Raw genomic sequence first — 20,224 nt, forward strand, 5'->3', positions numbered from 1 at the left:
ATTAGGGCTCAATAAATGTGAGTGAGATAAACTCACACACTCAGATACTCACATTTTCACACACGCAGATATCTATCCACGTGCACACTATATACTCCCTAAAAAACTGGTATGAGGATTAGAGCTAATATAGTTCCTAGCAGAGTCCAGCTCAATAAATGATAGCTATTATATACAAAAGTATGAACGGACTAATGCTCAGAGTAGGAAAAACATTAGCAGTCACTTAGACCAGTGGTTCTCAAAGAGGTAACTCTGGACCAGCAGCACGTACTCAAGAGCTACTAAGTCAGAAAATCCAGGGGTGGAGTTTAGTAATTCGTGTTTTAAAAAGACCTCCAGATGATCCTGATGCATGCTTAAGTTTGAGAACCATTGACTTAGATCAGGATTTGACAAACTGTTTTTATAAAGGGTCACATAATAAATGTTTTAGCTTTACAGTCTCTGTCATAATTACTCAACTCTGTAACATAAAAGCAGCCACAGACAATGTGTAAATGACTTAGTAAGACTCTGTTCCAATAAACCTTTATCTATAAAAACAGGCAATAGGGTTTTGGAACTAAATAGAGGTTGCATGACACTCTAAATGCATTAAATACCACTGTATTGTTCACCTTAAAATGGTTAATTTTGTGACATGAATTTTGCCTCAGTAAATTACTTTTAAAAAGCAAATAGGCAGTTGGTGGGATTTGACTCACAAGTTGTAGTTTTCTGACTCCTGACCAAGATCAACCTTTAATTCTTTGCTTAAAGTCATTCGAGGCAACCCTTATCTGCAGTTATAACATCTACCTGCATACTTATGACAAGTCACTCACTATCCCACAAGGGAATTTTTTTTCACTTATGGACAGACCCTGATCCTATCTGGAGAGTTCTTCTATATACAAAGCCAAACTCTCCCTCCCTATGCTTTCTAGCCACAGAGAATTCACTTATGTTATGATCATCAGCTTCACTAAAGGGACTCCATCCCAGACTGATCTAAAGGATGAGTTTACTCTAAGTGGAGAAATACTGAAGGAGAACATGCTTGTGTGCTAAAAGCACCAGAAAACAAAACAAAAAAATTGAATCTCTTAAAGATACTCCACAGGATGGACTCACTTCTCACATACACACACTTGCATCTTCAGGAGATTTTTATTAGATGGAGGATACCTAGGGTTAGCTCAAAAGAAAGTGTTGACAATTAGCAAGTGCTCCTCCACAGAGAGGAGGCATTCCTAGCTGTAGAGATGGGTACTAATGATATTGAGGGTCAAGGTGTCCCACTTAACTTTGGCCACCCAGCAAGCTCTTCTCCTTAGCACACAGTATCACCAGTGCCAGCATGAAAGGGTCTGCAATGAGCTAGTTCAACCTGGCTAACAGTTCTTCCAGTTCTGGCCGAGCTTTGAATCTTCCCTTGAAGTCTTCTTCAGTGTGCTGAGGAGAAGAAAAAGAAAATAAGGGAATTACTACAGAGCTTTCAGTTACTCAGATATGCCCAGCATCTGAAAAGGATCCTCAGCAAGCTCTGGAAAGAATGATTTAGATTCAACTAACTTTTACTGAATATCTACCATGTACTAGACTTGTAATAGGTACCAAGGATTCAAAATTGAATTCGACTTCCTCCCTGCCTTAAATCAACTTATAGTCTGGTGAGAGAAGACAGACATATAAAGAACTAATGTCAAAATGCTATAAGTATCACAACAAAAGCACTTAAAAAAAAGAGATAGAATGCCAAAATCTCCATTTACAATAGAAAATAACAGATATCGGTCTAAGATGACCTGATGTATCTTTGTCATAACAAGGATCATTTTGGCAACTGGACCCAAATACTCAGTAGGCTAAGGTTTCTAACATATTTCAAGTTTTCCATGCCAAACTTCCTTCTGATTGGCATTCTTTACTGAATATATTCAGTCAAGTTACAGTCAAGCTTTGAAGATCTAGGAAGCTTCTCTCTAGAACACACATTACCCTACATGTGTTCTGATTAATTATACTGTATGTGATCTTAAATCATGTACTTTCTGCTACACAACTGCCCGAAGAAGGGAATTTTGGGGTGTAATGGGCTCACCCCTAACATCAGGATGCTGTGATAGAGTTCAGCTTCTATGGTCTATAACGCATCATCCCTGATACACTGGAAGAGCCAGAATAATGATTACGGTAAAGCAACCTGCACATCTTTCCTGATTATTATCTGGGCTTAATTGTCCATGTCTTTACTGTTTCTAAAGCCAGCCAGTTTAGATTTTCTTATCCCTATTTTCAGCACAGGTGGGTCACCAGGGGAGTTTCTTCTCAAACTGACACCTACCTCCCTCACTGACAGTTTGACTCCTTCAGGAAGATTGCTTTGGATTATTTCCAAGAAAATCTCTGCAAACGTAGCACTCAAACCGCTGATCTGCAAAAGGAAAAAAGATGCTCTAAGAGAGGCACTGAAAGCTAGGTGATTGGGCAGACATGGCAAGCTCCATGTCTCTAGCAGAGCTAGAGGGCCCTTGGGTGAAGGGTTAACACCCAGAGCTGATGTTGGAGCCCAGACTCTGCAGGATTTCTCTTGCTATCTGCCAAGGTGTTTGCTTACTGAGATGACTGTGGCCAATATCTGCTCTTACAAGCAATGAAAGTCATAACTGGACAAAGACGTTATCAAGTCCAGGACAACTTTCTGAATCAATTCAGGTTTACCCACATAGACCAGGACCTGATTGGTGTCACACTCTGTGCTGAGAATCCAGAGGTGAATCAGATGTGTGGTAGAAGGGTGTGTAGAGAGCTGCAGGAACCCATAAGAGAAATACCTACCTAACTTAATCAGGGATGGTCAAAGAAGTTTTCAAAAGAGGTAACATCTGGTTGGAGTCTTGAGGAAAAACAGGAGAAAACTGGGAGAATTCAAGAGTAGTATGGGGTTTTTTAAAGGCAGAGGAAACAATATTCAGTAAACTATATAGGAACAGCACAGTACTAGGGAATTAAAACTAGTTCCATGTATGGCTGGAATGAATAGGGGTGTGAAGAGGAAAGCAGGAGGAGAATCATGGAGGCACTTAGGTGCTAATCTAAAGAGTTCAAACTTTATCCTATGATCCTCAGTGGCAAGTTAGATCTGTCATAAAATGTAACTTAAATAATTTATTCCTAATAATATTTAAAGAACCAAAGATTTTAAGTACTTGAATGATTTAAAAAGTTAACATAGACTTAGGGTGTTACTATCTTAACATTTCTCCCATTACTTTCCTGGTATGTTTCTTGAGTGGATCAAAGAGGGGTGATGATGTCCATACATTGGAATATTACTTGGCAGTAAAAAGGAATGAAGTACTGATACACGCTGCTACATGGGTGAACCTTGAAAACATGCTAAGTGAAAGAAGCTATATATAAATGGCCATATTTTATATAATTCCATTTAAAGAAATGCTTAGGAGAGGTAAAACCATAGAAGTGGAAGGTAGATTAGTGGTTGCCAGGAGCTGGGGGATAGGGAAAGAGGAGTGACTGCTAATGGGTACAGAGCTAAAGGGAAGCCACTGAGGGGTGCTAGGCAGGAAAATGACATGATCACATTGTTATGAGGGTAAAGCAAAGTGGGTGGATCTGAAAGGTTTTTAGGGGTAGAAGCCATAGAATTTGGAGAATGAATGGATACCCAAGACAAAGAAGGGTCAAGCATTAAGCTCAAAGGTGAGGAGGATTATAGAAAAAGAACATCAGTCCCTCTACAATTAGTTTTGTATACACTGAGTGTAGGGCTGTGGAATATCTCAAAAGAGAAGCCCAGCAGATAACTGGATATCAGGCTTGAAGCTCAACTGAGAGATCAAAGAAAAGAACCAGGAAAGGCAAACATATTTCAAATTTCTCCCAGAATACCTACCTGGACCACTCGCTCATGTGTGGTGAGAACTGAGTCCAGGAACATTTTCCTGCCTTGGTCCTGCAGCTGCAACACCTCCATAGTTTTGGTGGGCATCGCGTAACTGTGGGAAGGAAGAGTCAGCTGTTGAGAGGGCTCCTTTAAGCCAGCTGCATCACTTCAGTCAGGGTAGTCCCTGAGTACAGCCGCTACTGCATGCAGTAGCTCCTGTTATCTAGGGCTGTTTATCTGCAGCCAGTGGCAAAGTAACCAGATCCTCTTAAGCCTCCTCCAGAAGTCTCTAAACTCCATGAGGGGAAAGACCATGTCTAATGCTTTTCTGCAGCCCCAGTCAAAATTAATATGACACTCTGAATAAAACCTGGTGATTAATAAGTATTAGCAGCCAATTCTAAAAGAATCAAGCTCATCGCTAGGAACACATTGAAGGCTAACCTTGATTATTTCACCTCTTCTGAAGAAATAAGGCATGAAACCCAATTGTTCTAGAGTAAGATTTCTCAGTGTCAGCACTACTGACCCTTTAGACCAGATCATTCTTGTTGTGGGGGCTGGCCAATGTGTCCCTAACCTCTATACCCAGCAGATGCAAGAAGTACCTCCCAAGTGGTGCCAATCAAAATTATCTCCAGACATTGTTCAATGTCCCCAGGTTGAGAACCATTGTTGTAGAATCTATGCTCACTATAATCGGCTTCAGCAGATCTATATGCTACAATGAAAAGAGTGCTGGACTTGAGGGTCAAGTCTTGGATCTGTCATTTATTAGCAGTATGTACTTAGACAAGTCCCTTCCTCCTCTGAGCCTCAGTTTCTTCACGTATAAAGGGGATTACAATGTAAGCTTATATCAGTAGACTTGTGAGGACCAGGTGTGATGATAAGATAGGACTGATGGCTACACAGAAATAGTATTAGTGTTGTGTTCCTCTTATCAAAAAGTTCATCAAACTGAAGATAAATGGAATAATAACGACAATAGGAGGAATGCTGAATTTTCATGCCACACAGAGCTTCATTAATCAGTAGCAAGGAGCATGGCCGTCTACTGATGGATCTCATCAAAAAGAAGTTTGGTGTAATGGGAAATGGATTAGAAACATGACAGTCAGTACTAGATTGAAATATTGGCTCTGCCATTTATTACCCATTTGACCTTGGACAAACTAATTTAGTTCTGAGTCTCAGTTTCTTTAGCTATAAAATGAAGATATTAATACCTAGTTCATAGGGTTGTAGCAATGATTAAATAAGATTACATAAGTAATTTTCCTGGCATACTATGCCTACAAATGCCAATTCCTTTGCCCTTATAAACAGTGAGTAAATGCTCGGCATTGCAAACTTCCAGGTAGCCTCCCTAAATAACATCCCTTCCCACTTTATAGCACAATTTCTGATCTCTTCGAATTCACACTTGGTAATAACTTCCTTATATTAAAAAAAAACTGAGACAAATTCATAAATTTGTTATGGAAAATCAAATAAGTAATTATGTAAAAGCTTTCAGAAAAGTAAATGGCACTCTAAATGCTATTTTTCCTTTTTGACATTCCACAGATAAGACTGATAAGAGTATAGGTAATTTTTTTAATATCCATTTTATTCCAAGTGGGAATTGTCCATTCCTGCCACTGAGCAGGCCTTTATTCTTCAACATTTACTTCAGCAAGATTTCACTGATTCGTTCATTCATTCATTCAAGAAGCATTCACTGAAATCCTGTTCTGTCCTAGGCAGGCTGATGGGCACTGTGCAGTCAATGCTTTCAAGGAGCTTGCTAAGAGTGTTTTGGAGAGACAAGTAAGTAAGTACACAAACATCTGCACTATAGTAAGACAAAGGCAAGAATAGGTATGTACCAAATATTACAGAGACAAGAGGGAGAGGAAGAGAGCTCAGGAAAGGCTTCATAGGTGAGGTAGTACTTTATCATGATTTAAAGAATGAATATAGGTGTTTGCCTGGAGGACATTCTAAAAAAGGGCATTCTACAAGGCAAGGAGGCATGAGAGGCCCTCAAAGAGAACCAACAGAAAAACCAGACATAGTTTGATAAAGAAGTACTGGGAACTCTAGCCATTTCAAAGTCAAATAGGCCTTTGAGTAGTAAGAGTATCTACACTTTTAGTATCTACATTTTTCTGTACTTCCCAAATTTTCTGCAATAAACATTACTTGAATGATCAGGTAGTTAAAAAAAAAAACAAATAAGGGAAGAAATGAAATAACTGAATTTCAAGTCAACCTAGAGCTAACAAGACAAAATAGCACTACCTTTGAAGAGTACTGCTGGGATGGTACATGAGGGAACCTGCTGGGATGCTAGGAAACTTAGAATCTGTGGACTCTACTATATATAGATTATACCTCCATTTTAAAAACTGTAAGTGGATTTAAAAAAAAAAAAAGAGGAAAGAGCAGCCTTACAGAGAATGATGCTGAATGGTGCTTTTCCTCTCCACAGAGCAAGAGGCTGGGTCAGCTTCAGGCTTGGAAGCTGCTCCCAGATGAATAAGACTTCCATCCTTCCAGACAGCAGCTCAGCAAGGGATGCACACAAATTAAAAAAGGCCTCATCTTCTCCTCTTCTGGGTGAGCTGCAGCTGCAGCAAAGCAGACCATTTATAGAACAAAAGCTAGCATACAGCTCCCCTGCTCAATTCCATCTCAAGGTGAGAGCCCTCCCCCTCAACTCCTAAAGGAAAAATGGATCAAGATAAAATGAAAATCAGAAGAAAAGAAAATCATTTTTATCTCTGAAAAGCTGGGCACTGAGAATGCCTAATATGATGGTCTGAAAACCTCAATCAATGCAGAGAAGTGAATTGCTAAAAAGGATCATCTCTTTATGCTATGCACTATTCGGAGCAAAGGATGAAGAGAGGCAAAAAGCAGCACATCATTCATTCTGTTATCCTAGGAATCATGTTCATGCCTACTGGAATTCAATCCAAGTCAACAAATACTCGTTCAGTGCCTACTATGTGTCAGATACTGGGCAAAGTCTTAGCATTAGACTGCTGATGCAAACAGAAACAGCTCCTGCCTTACAGAACTTACAGTCTAATAAGGAAAACCAGTAATAGTCAAGTAATTATGAGAAAAAGCATTATAAGGGAAGTTATATACCCTTTACTTCTCCTAAATACATAACATAAGGACCTAATGAGGTTCTCTGAAGAAGTGACATTCAAAGTGAAGCATAAGAAAAAAATGGGAGCTGGCTAGGTGAAGGGGAAAGAGTATTCTAAGCTTTAGAGAGCATATGCAAAGGTCTAGAGGTGGGAAAGAATAAAAACAAAGCCAGTGTAACTAGAGGTGGAAGGAGAGGGAGAGAGAAGTGTGAGTTAAGGCAAGAGAGGCCAGCCCAGGCCATGGAGCACCTAACAAGGCATGTGGGGAACTTTTATTTTGTTCCTATGGGAACATGGGAATGGGAAGCCATGGAAAGAATTTAAGCATGGGAGTGAAATGATCATATTTCCATTCTAGAAAAATCACACTAAAAGCAGTGTGGAGGGAATTGAGAATTTGAGGGGAAAGAAGTGGGTTCATATCTAGACCTTGCCACTTATTAGATGTATGACTATAGGCAAGCTTCTATTATGACAATAACAACAACAACAATAATAATAACAACAACAATAATAATGGCAGCCAACAGTTTCTGGACATAGTTCTAAGTACTTTAGATATATTAACTCCCTTAATTTTCACTATAGCATCTTTAAGTAGGTACTTTTATTAACCTCGTTTTACAGATGAGGAAACCAAGACACAAAGAGGTCAAGAAAACTGCCCAGTGTCACACAGTAAGAATGCAGCAGAGCAAAGGCAAAACCTAGGCAGTCTGGCTCCAGAGTCAATGCTTTGATCCACTATGTGCATGGTGCTTGTCTAAATTAAATTAAAAAATATACAAAAAAAGTATTTAGTGAGGTGGCTGGCTTATAGTAGGTACTCAACAAATATGACTGCCTTCTTGCCTTTACTCAAGTGCAACCAGAGGTTTTCACAGCAGGGTTTTAAAAAAAGAATATTTTAAAGTCTTTCTGAAAATTTAAAACACTACTCCAGAGAGTTGATCCACTGTAGGTATGATAACAGTCTGTAAATGACATTTAATGCCTCTCTGCTACCACAGCCTCTGAGATGCTACCCCCTAATCCCTGCCAGCTAAAAAAATCTCATTAATTATTAATAACAATATTATTTACAGAGTATTTACAATGTTTTGGTCTCTCTGATAAGTGCTATCATATATTTTCTTATTTAATTTTTAGAACTCAAGGAAATAAGAAAATTATCATCACCATTATATAGATAAGGAAATTGATGCTCAGAATTTTTTAAGGTCATATTGCAAATAACTGGTAGAACTAGAATTTGGACACAGGTAGTTTGATTCCAGAGCTTTTACTTTTAACCACTTGTTATTCAAAGAGTTATCCAAAGACAAGCTGCTGGTAAGCAAACTGCTTGTTATCAGTTCAAGACAAGATAAGAAGTATGAAACAGTCACTAAACAACACACTTTAATTCAGTCAACATTTTGTTTTCAGTAGAAAGACTTCCTTGATGAAGGAAGCAAAGTATTAATGTATATTTTAGCATAAGTTTCTGATATTTTCCTGGAGTGATACTTTGAGAAACATTGCTCTAAGCTGTTATGCTACTCTGCCTCCTTAAACTGACATTAAACCCTACCTTCCATTTGTCACCTTCCACATTATGTTATAATTATTTTTCTCTGTGTATGTATGTGTGCACACACATGTACACACACTCTCTCCCTGAAATCAGGGACATTCACCTTTGTATCCTCCAGTCAGAATGTCTAGTCCAATGCCTACCACGTAGCAAGAAGAGGTTCAATTAATAGTTTTTTTTAATTAATTAAAAGCACTTTCATTAAACTGTAGGAAGTGTATACTACATAATCTGATTGTGTAGTCATATTCAAGAAACTGTCATTCTTTCAACAAAGGTTTAATGTCTCCCATTTGGCAGGTGTTGTGCTAGGTACTGAAGAAATAGAGAAAACACAGTCCCCATGTAGTCAGAGGGTAAGGGAGCTGACACATGAGCAGATTATTACAGCCCAGAGCACTAGTGGCATGATAGAGGAATGTGTCAAGTACTGAAAGAGCAACCAACCCTCTAGAGCATCAGAAAAAGATAAAGTACATCTTTAGGCCTAAATCAACTGAAGTACTGTCAGCTGTGAGCCCTAACATCACAGTTGATAATCCAGTCTTCTAATGAGCACATTAAGCACAGTTATATTCTAAGTTACAAAGATTTAAAAGTTCAAATTTGGCTTAAGGACTTAAAATAAAATCCTATATAATTAAAAATACTGGAGTCATACAGAACTGGGTTAAATCCAGGAAACTCACTGCTTCTGTGATTTTTGGCCTTTCTGACCCTTGGTTTCCTCATCTATGAAGTGGCAATATACTAACATCTAGTGAGTAAGAAAGTATATCCACATATTGTGCCTTGCCACAGGGGCAAATCACCCAATCTCAGCCTGCTATTTATTAAAGGTTTTTCTTTAAATCAACTTGCTTAAAAAATTAATTTTAGGGGGAGGGTGTAGCTCAGTGGTAGACTGCATGCTTAGCAGGCAGGAGGTCCTGGGTCCAATCCCAGTACTTCCATTAAAGTAAATAAATACATAAACAAACAAACAAACAAAATGAATTACCTACCCCCAAAAAACAAAACAAAAAATTAATTTTTAAAAAAGTCAGTTGTTCAGTGGAATAACTAAAACTCATGTTACTGGTAAGAAAGAAAAATGGTACAGCCACTTCAGAAAACAGTTTGGCAGTTTCCTACGAATTTAAAAATACACTACTTCTGCTATTTGACCCAACAATCATACTCCTAGAGAAATGAAAACTTATGTTTTCACAAACACCTGTACATGTTTATAGTAGCTTTATTCATAACTGCCCAAAACTGGAAACAACACAAATGTCCTTCAAATGGTTATATAAACTGTGGTACATCCATTCAGTGAAATGCTACTCAGCAACAGAAAGGAACAAATTACTTGATACAGGCCACAACATAAATGAATTTCAAATACATTATCCTAAGTGAAAGAAGCCAGACTCACAAGGAAAAATATTGTATGACACTTTAGAAAAGGCAAAACTACAAGGAAAGAAAACAGATCAGTAGTTGCAGAGACAGTTGGGCAGGGGTGAAATGAGGGATTGACTACAAAGGTAGAAGGCGACTTCTTGGGATGATGGAAATGTTCTATATCCTGATTTTGATGGTATTTACTCTATGGCATGCATTTGTCAAAACTCTCAGAAACTGTTTGCTAAAAGGGTGAATTTTACTGAATATAAATTGTATCTCGGCAAGCCTGACTTTATAACACTACTGTAAATAGGAAAACCATTATCAGCTGACAAATAGAAGCTAAGGTAAAAATAAACACAGTGAAAACAAAACAGTATTATAAAATTCTAGCCAGATAGTGGGGCCTGCCAAAGACTCCGAGCTTGAGGTTCCCTCTTTGTTATAAAGATTAGGAAGTGTGAGAGTGGCATTAAGGACACACCTACCAGCACCACACTAAGAATTCTCCTTGACATAATTAGGTTTAATGAGAATTAAAAAGGGAAGAAATTTCTCACCATGTGACTTAATGACATTTAAGGCAAACCACAGGGCATCCCACACTTTCTCAAAATTGAGATAAGATATGTAAAGTGCCTGGCCTAGAGTAGGCACTCAGTAAATGCTAGCTCTCCTCCCCTACAGTTTTCCAACAAAGAGTAAACAGAAAGCAGAGGAGGCAGAGAATATCTTTATAAATGGGGAGATATACCAAGTTAATGGATTGGAGGACTCAAAATAGATGTCACACATTATGTTATGTGAAAGAGGCCAGAAACAAACAGCTACATACTGTACATGTATTTACCATTTACATGGTAAGAGAATTTAAAACAATAGGAACAGAAAAATCAATCAATGGTTACCAGGGCCTTGAGAGGAAATGGAGAGGAGACTGACCTCACCTGGGAACCAAGGAACTTTTGGGGTTAAGAACTTAATAGAACTGTTCTGTATTTTGATTGTGGCAAAGTACATACCTAAAAAGAGTGAATTCTACTACCTGTTAATTATATCTCAAAAACACATTTAACAACAACAAAACAGAGCATGCTACCCACACCAAGAATATCCCATGAAAAGGCATCCTTCATACCTTTCCTCGACTTTAATCGAGAGATGGTTGCAGAGGTTGTGAACATATTGGGCATAACTCTCTGCCAGGGCCATGTCATATGCAGTCAGGTGAATATTTAAAACTCCATATTCATAATCTGTCCCCAAATTAATGGGTATCACTTCCACTTTCCCCCTTTTCTTCTTGGGCTGAACAGAAAACAAAAAGAGAAAGAAAATGAATTAAAGCATTGTACAAGAAATTCTAATCATACCATCCTGATATTAAAAAAAATTCAGTCTTTCAATTAAATTTGTTTACCATTTTTCTCTCAGGTTACCCTACCTACAAACCAAACTTTCCCTAGGAAGGAATGGGCATCTTTCCTTGCCACTCTGGGCTGTGACATCAGCCAATGAGAGGAGAGAGAATACTGCTGGTATTACTCTAACATTAATACATGTGACTGTTTTCTGCCATTAACTAGTTTTGAGACTCACCCTCCAACTCTGGCCCTCAGTTTCCTAGTTTTTTAATTAATGGGGTTATACTAGATAACAGATTATTAGTCTAGAACCCATAGAGGAATTTCAAGGGGTCTGTCAACACCAAAACTTATACGTGAAATTTTTTGTGTGCACGTTTTTCTAGGAGAGAATCTTTAGCTTCATCAGAATCCTAAAGAAATCAATTAAGGAAGCTCAGCATTAGTTCTTTTCAGGCTCTCCTAGCTCTGAAATTCTGCAGTCCAATTATTTAGACAGCCTTCCTTTTAAAAAGTCAGAGATAGAAAAATTATTTTATTTCTACCCTTCTCTTTCATATGAAGTGTTGCTTTACTACATATCAACCTGTGCAAACTCCTATGTAAAGTTAAAATAAGGCCTGGGAAAATAGATAATTTAACACAACATAGATCAGGATCAAGAAAGCTTCTCAACTGGAAATAGTCTAACCTAAATGCCCATCAGGAGGGGAACTTGGTAAACAAATCATGGCACATCCATTCAATAGTACATTATGCAGCTGTAAGAAGGAATAAGGAGCTTCTTTATATACTGATATAGAAATATTTTTAAGATAAATTAAAAGATAAAAGCAATGGGATTTCAAAATTGTAGAATAGATAAACAAGATTATACTGTATAGCACAGGGAAATACACACAAGATCTTATGGTAGCTCACAGAGAAAAAAATGTGACAATGAATATATATATGTTCATGTATAACTGAAAAATTGTGCTCTACACTGGAATTTGACACAACATTGTAAAATGATTATAAATCAATAAAAAATGTTTAAAAAAATAGAAATCCTATTGTATAGCACAGGGGAACTATATTCAATACCTTGTAACAGCTTATAATGAAAAAATATGAAAAGGAATATATATATGTATAACTGAATCACTATGATGTATACCAGAAATTAACACAACATTGTAAACCAACTATACTTCAATAAAAAAATTTTTTAATTAAAAAAAAGATAAAAACATGCTATAGAATAATGTGTTCAGTATATTGCTATATATATATTAAAAGGGTGAGTTGGGGAGAATAGATATGTGTGTGTGTTTAATTACATATGTATGCATTTGTTTGCATATCAAAAAAAATCTCTAGAAGGATACACAAAAATACTAATATCATTGGTTACCTGTGAGGGAGGGAACTGGATGGCTAGGGCACTGGGGTAGGAAGGAGAATTAAACTATTTCTCTTCAATATTTTTTGAATTTTTAATACTATGAATCTTTTCTCAATTCAAAGTTAGAATCTTAAAATCTACCTCATTAAAAATATTTTTAGTAAAAATGTTATTGCAATATAGTAGTCATACTGAAAAATACATAAATAAGTATACAGCTCAATGAATTTTCACAAAGTGAAAATATTTGTATAAACAGTATCCTAAACAAGAAGAAACAGACCACTACCAGCACTCCAAAAGTCTCCTGCTCCCCAAATTGGTAACCACTATTCTGACTTCTAAAATTATAGGGTTATTTCGCCTATTTTTGAAATTTGTGAAAATGGAATAATATATATTGGTCTGTTTTCTGTCTGACTTATTTAACTCATTTCTGTAAAATTTTTATTTGTAAGAATCGTCATGTATTAGGTGAAACAGCTGTTCTTTCCTGAGCCATTATGAACAGTATTGCTACCAGTGTTCTTGCATGTATCTTTCAGTGAACATTTATTTGTATGCATTTCTGTTGGGGATATACCCAGGACTTGAACTACTGAATTATAGACAATGCATGGGTTCATCTTTAATAAGTACTCTCAAATCAGTTTTTCAAAGTGGTTTCCATTAGACTCCTACCAGCAGTATATGAGAGTTCCAGTTGTTCTACATTCTTGCCAACACTTACAAAACTTAGCATAGTCAGTTTTCTGGTTTGTTTTTTTAAGCCATTCTGGTCAGTATGAAGTGATAATGCATTGAGATTTTAACTTGGATTTCCTTTAAGTCTGTTGAACCTGAGCACCTTTCACTGGCCATTTGAATATTCTCTTTTGTAACCTACCTATTCATTTTGCCCACGTTTTAGGTCGAGTTGTCTTCCTTTCTCTTATTGATTTGTAGAGGTTCCTTCTATATTCTAGATATGATCCTTGTTAAATGTACATGCTGCAAATATCTTCTTCCTCTATGTACCTTCTTTTTTCAGTTTTCAATGGTGCATTTTGATGAGGAGAAATTTTTATTTTTAAGTAGTCCAATTTACTCTATTTTTTTGTTTTATGGTTATAGTGACTTTTGTGTCCTGTTTGAGAACTCTTAGAACAAAAACTTTGTTTCCCTTAAGATCATGAAGATATTCTTGTATATTATCTTTTAGATGTTTGATTATTTTAACATTTAGATCTACAATCATTGTTAAGTGATTTTTGTGTACACTATGAAATAGGAGTCAAGTCAGTCTTTTTACATGATTATCCTGTCCAGTTGACTCAACTGACCCAGCACCAATGCACTGCAGTGTCACTTTTGTCATATCATAAGTCTTCATAGACACTTGGATCTGTTTCTGTATTCTTTACCCTGTTCCACTGGGCTATTTGCCTATCTTTGAGCCAATACCACATTGTTCTAATTATTGGAGATTTAGAATGTCTTGCTATTAGATAGAAACACTTTTTTTTTTTGAGAAAAAAAGGAATCTATCTTTATTAAGTCACCCCTACTTAACAGCCAACAGCCTAGTGATTGCCACAGCAGAGTTGTTCCTGGCAGAGCAGGTAGAATGGTTCTCTCATATCTCTGCTCTTTAGGTCAGCCTAAGGGAGCAGGGGCCCAATCTGGGGAAGTAGGGGGAGGACCAAGAAATAGTCCTTTCACAAGGCCAGGAATACTGATGACAAACCTGGTCTCAAAGGGATGTTCTGAGAACTGAAAGAAACACTCTATATAAATAAGTTAATTCAATCTGTGGCACATATTTAAAAACTCAATAAACATTAACTTTTATTCTTGCTTTCATTTTTACATATTCCTCATTCCTAGCACAGGGCCCGGCAAAGAAAAAACATGCAATGAATCATTATTTTAGAATTTTAGAACAAGATGGCATTTGGAGATAATTTTGTCTCAGTTCTTTTCATCTTTGCAGGGGAAGAATATGAAGCCCAGAGAGATTAAATATGTCTCTCAGAGTCACACAGCCAGACAGAACAGATCCTAGGAATTAACCCAGACCTCCTGACCCCCAATGCAGAAGATTTTCCACTGCAGCCTCTGCATTATTAAAGTTTTTAACAGTGGTGGTCACCTCAGAGTCCTAAATTTTGCTATGAGTGAGAAGCCAGCCTCTACAGACCATCAAGGTGCAGGGGCTTGGCCCTCTATTCTTCAGAGCCCACCACACCCGAAGACAAATGCAGCAATCCAGACTTCTCATCATGACAGCACTGCAGTCAGAGCTGTGAAGAATGCTAAAGCCAGAATGGAATGGGGAGTGGCTGAAATTTTCCAGCAGAGAAGGGAGGAGCTTCTCTGAAGCTTGCAGGAGGCTTTTCTTAACCAGGGAAAATGCCAGGGCTCCTCAAAGGTGTTGCTTCAGGAGAACAAAAAAAGAAAGCTGATTCTAGTATCCCTCTTGGCATCTCACTTGCTTTTCCATGTTGGCCTAGATCTGCCTGAACTGATCCACACCATCAGGAGCCCATTGTGATATTACATTTCAGTTCTGAACCAGAGCACAACATAGCCAGCAAGAGCTTGACTGCATAAAATTTTAGACACAGTTCCTATAATTTTCCCTGCATAATCTTCCTCACACCCATCCCCTCCTTTTTATCTATTCCTATTGCCTAAGTTCAGGCCTTCATGAATGCCATGGAGAGCTATTAAAGATATCTGTGCAAGGGAGGTACACATGACTAGAGCTGTGTTTTGGGAAGCCCACTCTGACTGCACATGAAGGAGAGCCAGGCAGGAAAGGAATGGAGGTTAGGAGAAAGGTGGCAGGGAGGATGGACTACTATTCACCATCAAACTTTGGCACTCCTGTGACTGACCTGGATTTACTGTGGGCCCAAAGCGGCCATCCTTAGATCCCTGTAGGAGTACACTGCGATGCTCAGAATGGGCCATAGGATAAATTACTAAATCACTTTTGTACAGAAATGTCCATATTACTCCTATTTTACAGACAGAAAACTGAGGTCCTCTGAAGGGATATTACTTGCCCAAGGTTACCGGAAATCTTGTTGGCAAAGAACAGAGAAAGGAGTCAGATTAGAATCACAGACTGCTAACAGCTGGAGGGTGTCTTAGAGATAATTTAGCCTCTCTGTTCTTCCTTTCCTAATTTTACACAGAGGGAAGTCGAGGTCCAGAAAGGGGAAATGACTTCTTTAAAGGTTATTATAGTAAGGAAACGGCAAAGGCAACCACTTTATGTCTAGCCATGGCTAGAAGATGTGTCTGTGGCTCCAAGCCCAGGCTCTCTCTTCTAGCTTCTGCAAAAGTGATGATAATATCTGCCTATCACTATAGGTGGCATTCTCCAGGGTAGAAAAGTTGGGAAGAAATTGTATCATCTTAATCCTCAAATGAAAAGCTTCAATACAGCTTCCAGAAATTTTGGTCATGGAAATTTTGTTACACCTGGGGACTTAAATGACTTGGTGATAGTACTCTGAACAGTCCATAATGATGTAAGGTGCACAGAAATCAAGTGATTATGTTTATGACTCAGGGTGGCACATTCAAGACACATATACCAGACAAAGACCTGGCCCTGACTGGGATGGCAAAGAGACACAGCCTGGTGCTGCATAAAGAACACTAAATTAAGATGGAAGCCAAAGAAAATCTGGACTCAAGTTCTATCTGCTTAGTCACTAAATGACATTGAGTGACCTCTCTAGGTGTCAGTTTCTTCATCTCTAACACCTAAGGTTCTTGTGAAGCTCAAAACAGTGATTATATGAAATGAATAGCGTAGACATGAACTCTCAGTTCAAAACAGCTCTGGAAATTACTAGCCACTTGGGCGAGTCATTTAATCTCTCTAAGTCTTAGATTCCTCAAACAGGGTCTTTAATAACCACAGGATATCTGAAGATTAAGTAAAATATACCATTTATAATACTATAAATTGAAACAATGCTTTTAAAGCCTGGTACATAGTAATTACAGCATTTGGCATATAGTAGTTGCTCAATAAATGGTTTCTTTAAAAAAGGTTGCATAAGGTACACAGATAAGACATTATTATTACTATAAATTGGAGGTAATTATGGTCTTTGTTATCCTACTCATATATTTTATGGAATGAAGCACTTATTAAGCATCTGCTATGTGCAAAATGCTGATTCAACCACTCTAAGGAAGAACACCAAAAAAAGAGAAAACCCAAGTCCTGCTCTAAAGGAGCTTACAGTTCAGAGAGACAGAGACAGAAGACACACACGAAGGAACAGAGCCTCTCAATTTAATCATTAAGAGCAGACCACCTCCTATGGCAAGTTCAACACAAGCTACCTTGCTGCACCATGCCAGTTAAAACCCCAAAGCAATGGCCTCATGTGGGTGCAGCTGAAAGGGCAGTGAGCAGGTCAGTACTTCTTGGTTTTCAGCATGACATGTAGAGTATATAGTAGTTACTCAACAAATGGTATCTTTAAAAAGGTTGTTGTAGACCTGACTACTTCTTAGGCTTCATGTCCTCTCATCCTCTAGTGCCCACTTGAGACTCCAGGATTAACAAACTGCTAAGTTTCTCAACTGCATCTCCAGAATCAATTACTTCCCACCTTTGCCTAAAATGTTTCTCCTTCCTGAAAAGATTGTTTCCTCTTCCTGACTCTTCACCCAATACCCTCAACATGAGCAATTCCTAGACATTTTTTAAGACTCAGTTCATGCTCTTTCAGGAAGCCTTTACTGATTCCTCATGCTGAGTTAGGTCCTACTCCTATGTATTCCCATAGCAATCCTCTCCCCCTTATACACAACTATCACTTATCACATATACGCATTTATTCAACAAATGTTTTCTGACCGCTAGTGATAAGTCAGACCAGGGTTAGCACTAGGGTTATGAAAGTAAATAAGACAGCCATAGTCTCTCCTCGCTGAAGCTTGCAATCTATCAGAAAAGGCATATATAGAGCAAGGAATTATAAGAAGATGCATGTTTTGAGGGAGGAAAATAGAGTGCTATGGGATTGTAAAAAGAGGGACTAATGCAATCATCATCATCATCATCATCATCATCATCATCATCATCATCATTATCACCACCACTATTACGGACTCCATGTTTCAGATACTATGCTAAGTTCTTAAAACATTCTTTTTTAGCTTAATTCCTGCAACAACATTTAAATAACATGGTTATTAAAAGCCAAGAAAACTGTGGATTAGAAAAATTAAGTAACATACCCAAGGACACACACTAGTAAGCATCAGAACTGAATCTTTACCTTGGGTCTGCCTAATTCCAACACATTTCTCTTAACCTCCATCTTTGCCTTTAAGGAAGGTGTGCAGAGCCACCAGTTTCCTCAATATCTACTCTCTTTTTCCTATAATAACAGAACGGCTGAATTTTAGCTGGGCATATGACCATTCATAATAAAATTTACATTTCCCAACCCTGCAGCTAGGTACAGTTATGTGACCACGTTCTGGCCAGTTGGATATGAGCTCATGCATACTGCTCTCCCTTTCTGCTGGTCCCCTTCCTGCTGGTTGGAATGTGGATATGAAGCCAGAAATGGGAGCAGCCATCTCACTATGAGAGAGAAGGAGGATGGTAAGTATGGCAAAACAAAAAGCTGGAATATCTACTTACACTTTTATATGAGAGAAAAATAAACTCTATCTTGCTTAAGCCCCTTGATTAGGTTGATTTCTCTATTATGGCAGCCAAACCACTATCTTAATAAGAAGGTGCCATGTCTCATTCATTTCTCTAATCCTCGAGTAGAGCAATATTAAATGTTGAGTTGAACTGAACTAAATTCTGGTTCTAATTCTGTTATTTACTAGCCATATGGTCATAGAGAAATCACTTATGCTTCTCAATCAGTTCCCTTTTCTGCCCTGTCTACCTCACAGGAGAGTTGGTGAATCAAAAGGCGTGGTTTTCAAATTTGTTGGTTGCAGATGGCCTAAAATAAATCATGCTTCCCTTTGGGAAGCAACATGAAATACTCATCAACATGCTGTCACCTTACACAACAAGAATGACTTTACTGGCAGAAAATATGGTTATATTATGTAAACAGAGTTTTCTGCATGTCAAAAATATGCAAACATGAGTTTCTCTGTTAATATTTATTTTCATCAAGTAAAACTGATGGGAGAAAAATTTGAAATTTATAAAATTCAATCCATTAACTTAATATCTTTCCAAAATGTGTAAGATTGTCATTGTTAAACTTGAGGAGGGGTTTGGCTCGGATCACGTGTTCCAAGGGCCTATGTCTTGAGAGGCACTGAGATAATGGATGTGAAAGCACTTTAAAAATGGAAAGGGATCATTATTTTTATTCACATCAAATATGAATCTCTCTAACACTGACAATGCTATAATGCAGCAGAACAGGCAAGGTGGGATGAGACTTCAGTGGGCTAGAGACCAGCACAGGCGAAAAGCCAGGTCTTCACAGAAATCACTCTGTGCCTGGAAAAGCTCTGGGAAACTGTTTTTATTGTTTTTACAGCCCCAGTGTTTCCAGGTACCCCAAGCAACGGGCTACTCCTAGATGAGTGTCAGTTCACTTTACATACTCAGTGCAACAACACAGGTGGTATTGAATAAATGTTTGTTGAACTGAACTCTGTAATACCTTCACTGACCCTTTCAGGGAGAACTGCTCCTTTAACTTTGCTCTCTTGATACTGAGTTCATTCCCCTAGTAAAGCACTTCCCATCTGTATTTAGCTACACTTTTGAGCAGCATCCTTCCCAGCCCACTGTATGTTTTTTGTAAGAGGAGACTGTGTCCCACTCACCACAGCATCATCTGTGCGAAGCACAGTGTCTGGCACATAGCAGATGCTCAATGATGGTTGTTCTTTTCAATGAGTTACAAGAGGCAGACTTGAGGGAAAACATGCATGCTAGTTTAAAACAACTCTCTGTAAGCCAGTCCTATAATCCATGTCTAGTCCTACAGTCACCAGACCAGCAAAATCAATCTTTCTGTTTCCAGGAAGCTAGGAATGCCATCCTAAAGTGATTCCGATCTGCTGATTTTTCTGGGAATGTTGCCACAGTCTCCTCCCAGACTTGTGGCTGAGCTGATCTATCTATGGGTGCTACAACAAAATAAGTAGGTGTCAGAAATGACAAACACCTCCTCTGTGTCAATAGTCAAAACAGCATGAAGTTTCCAAGAGAAAAAGTATCTTGATTCCTAAGGGCCATTCTATAAAGAGGAATTAAAGTGTCTGAGTTAAAAAAAATATACCTTATCCTCTTGCCCCAGAGCCTGGAAAATAGAACATACAACAACTGAAACTGACAGCAATTTATGTTGCCTCCATTTCATCCTCCCACATCTTCCTCTTGGCAATTCTTTGATTGTTGGGCTATTATCCCGAGACCTGAGGCTGGACAAAAGCTGAGAACAAGTAAGTGGTTTTGGGAGA

General features: G+C 38.1%; 1 protein-coding gene across 1 annotated transcript in view; it reads right to left on the reverse strand.

Annotated features, from left to right (window-relative positions):
* Window positions 1–1,133: 1,133 nt before the first annotated feature.
* The window catches only part of MRPL48 (mitochondrial ribosomal protein L48), a 41,335-nt gene continuing 22,244 nt past the window's right edge, over window positions 1,134–20,224 (reverse strand). Inside the window, exons 5-8 of the mRNA XM_006203347.3 lie at window positions 11,142–11,311; window positions 3,902–4,004; window positions 2,330–2,419; window positions 1,134–1,437 (exon numbers count right to left, since the gene is read on the reverse strand). Coding sequence (XP_006203409.1) covers window positions 1,363–1,437; window positions 2,330–2,419; window positions 3,902–4,004; window positions 11,142–11,311 — 438 coding nt within the window. The 3' untranslated portion in view covers window positions 1,134–1,362. The remainder of the gene's footprint in view (window positions 1,438–2,329; window positions 2,420–3,901; window positions 4,005–11,141; window positions 11,312–20,224) is intronic.

Source organism: Vicugna pacos, chromosome 10, assembly GCF_048564905.1.
Source record: "Vicugna pacos chromosome 10, VicPac4, whole genome shotgun sequence".
NCBI classification, from domain to species: Eukaryota; Metazoa; Chordata; class Mammalia; order Artiodactyla; family Camelidae; genus Vicugna; species Vicugna pacos.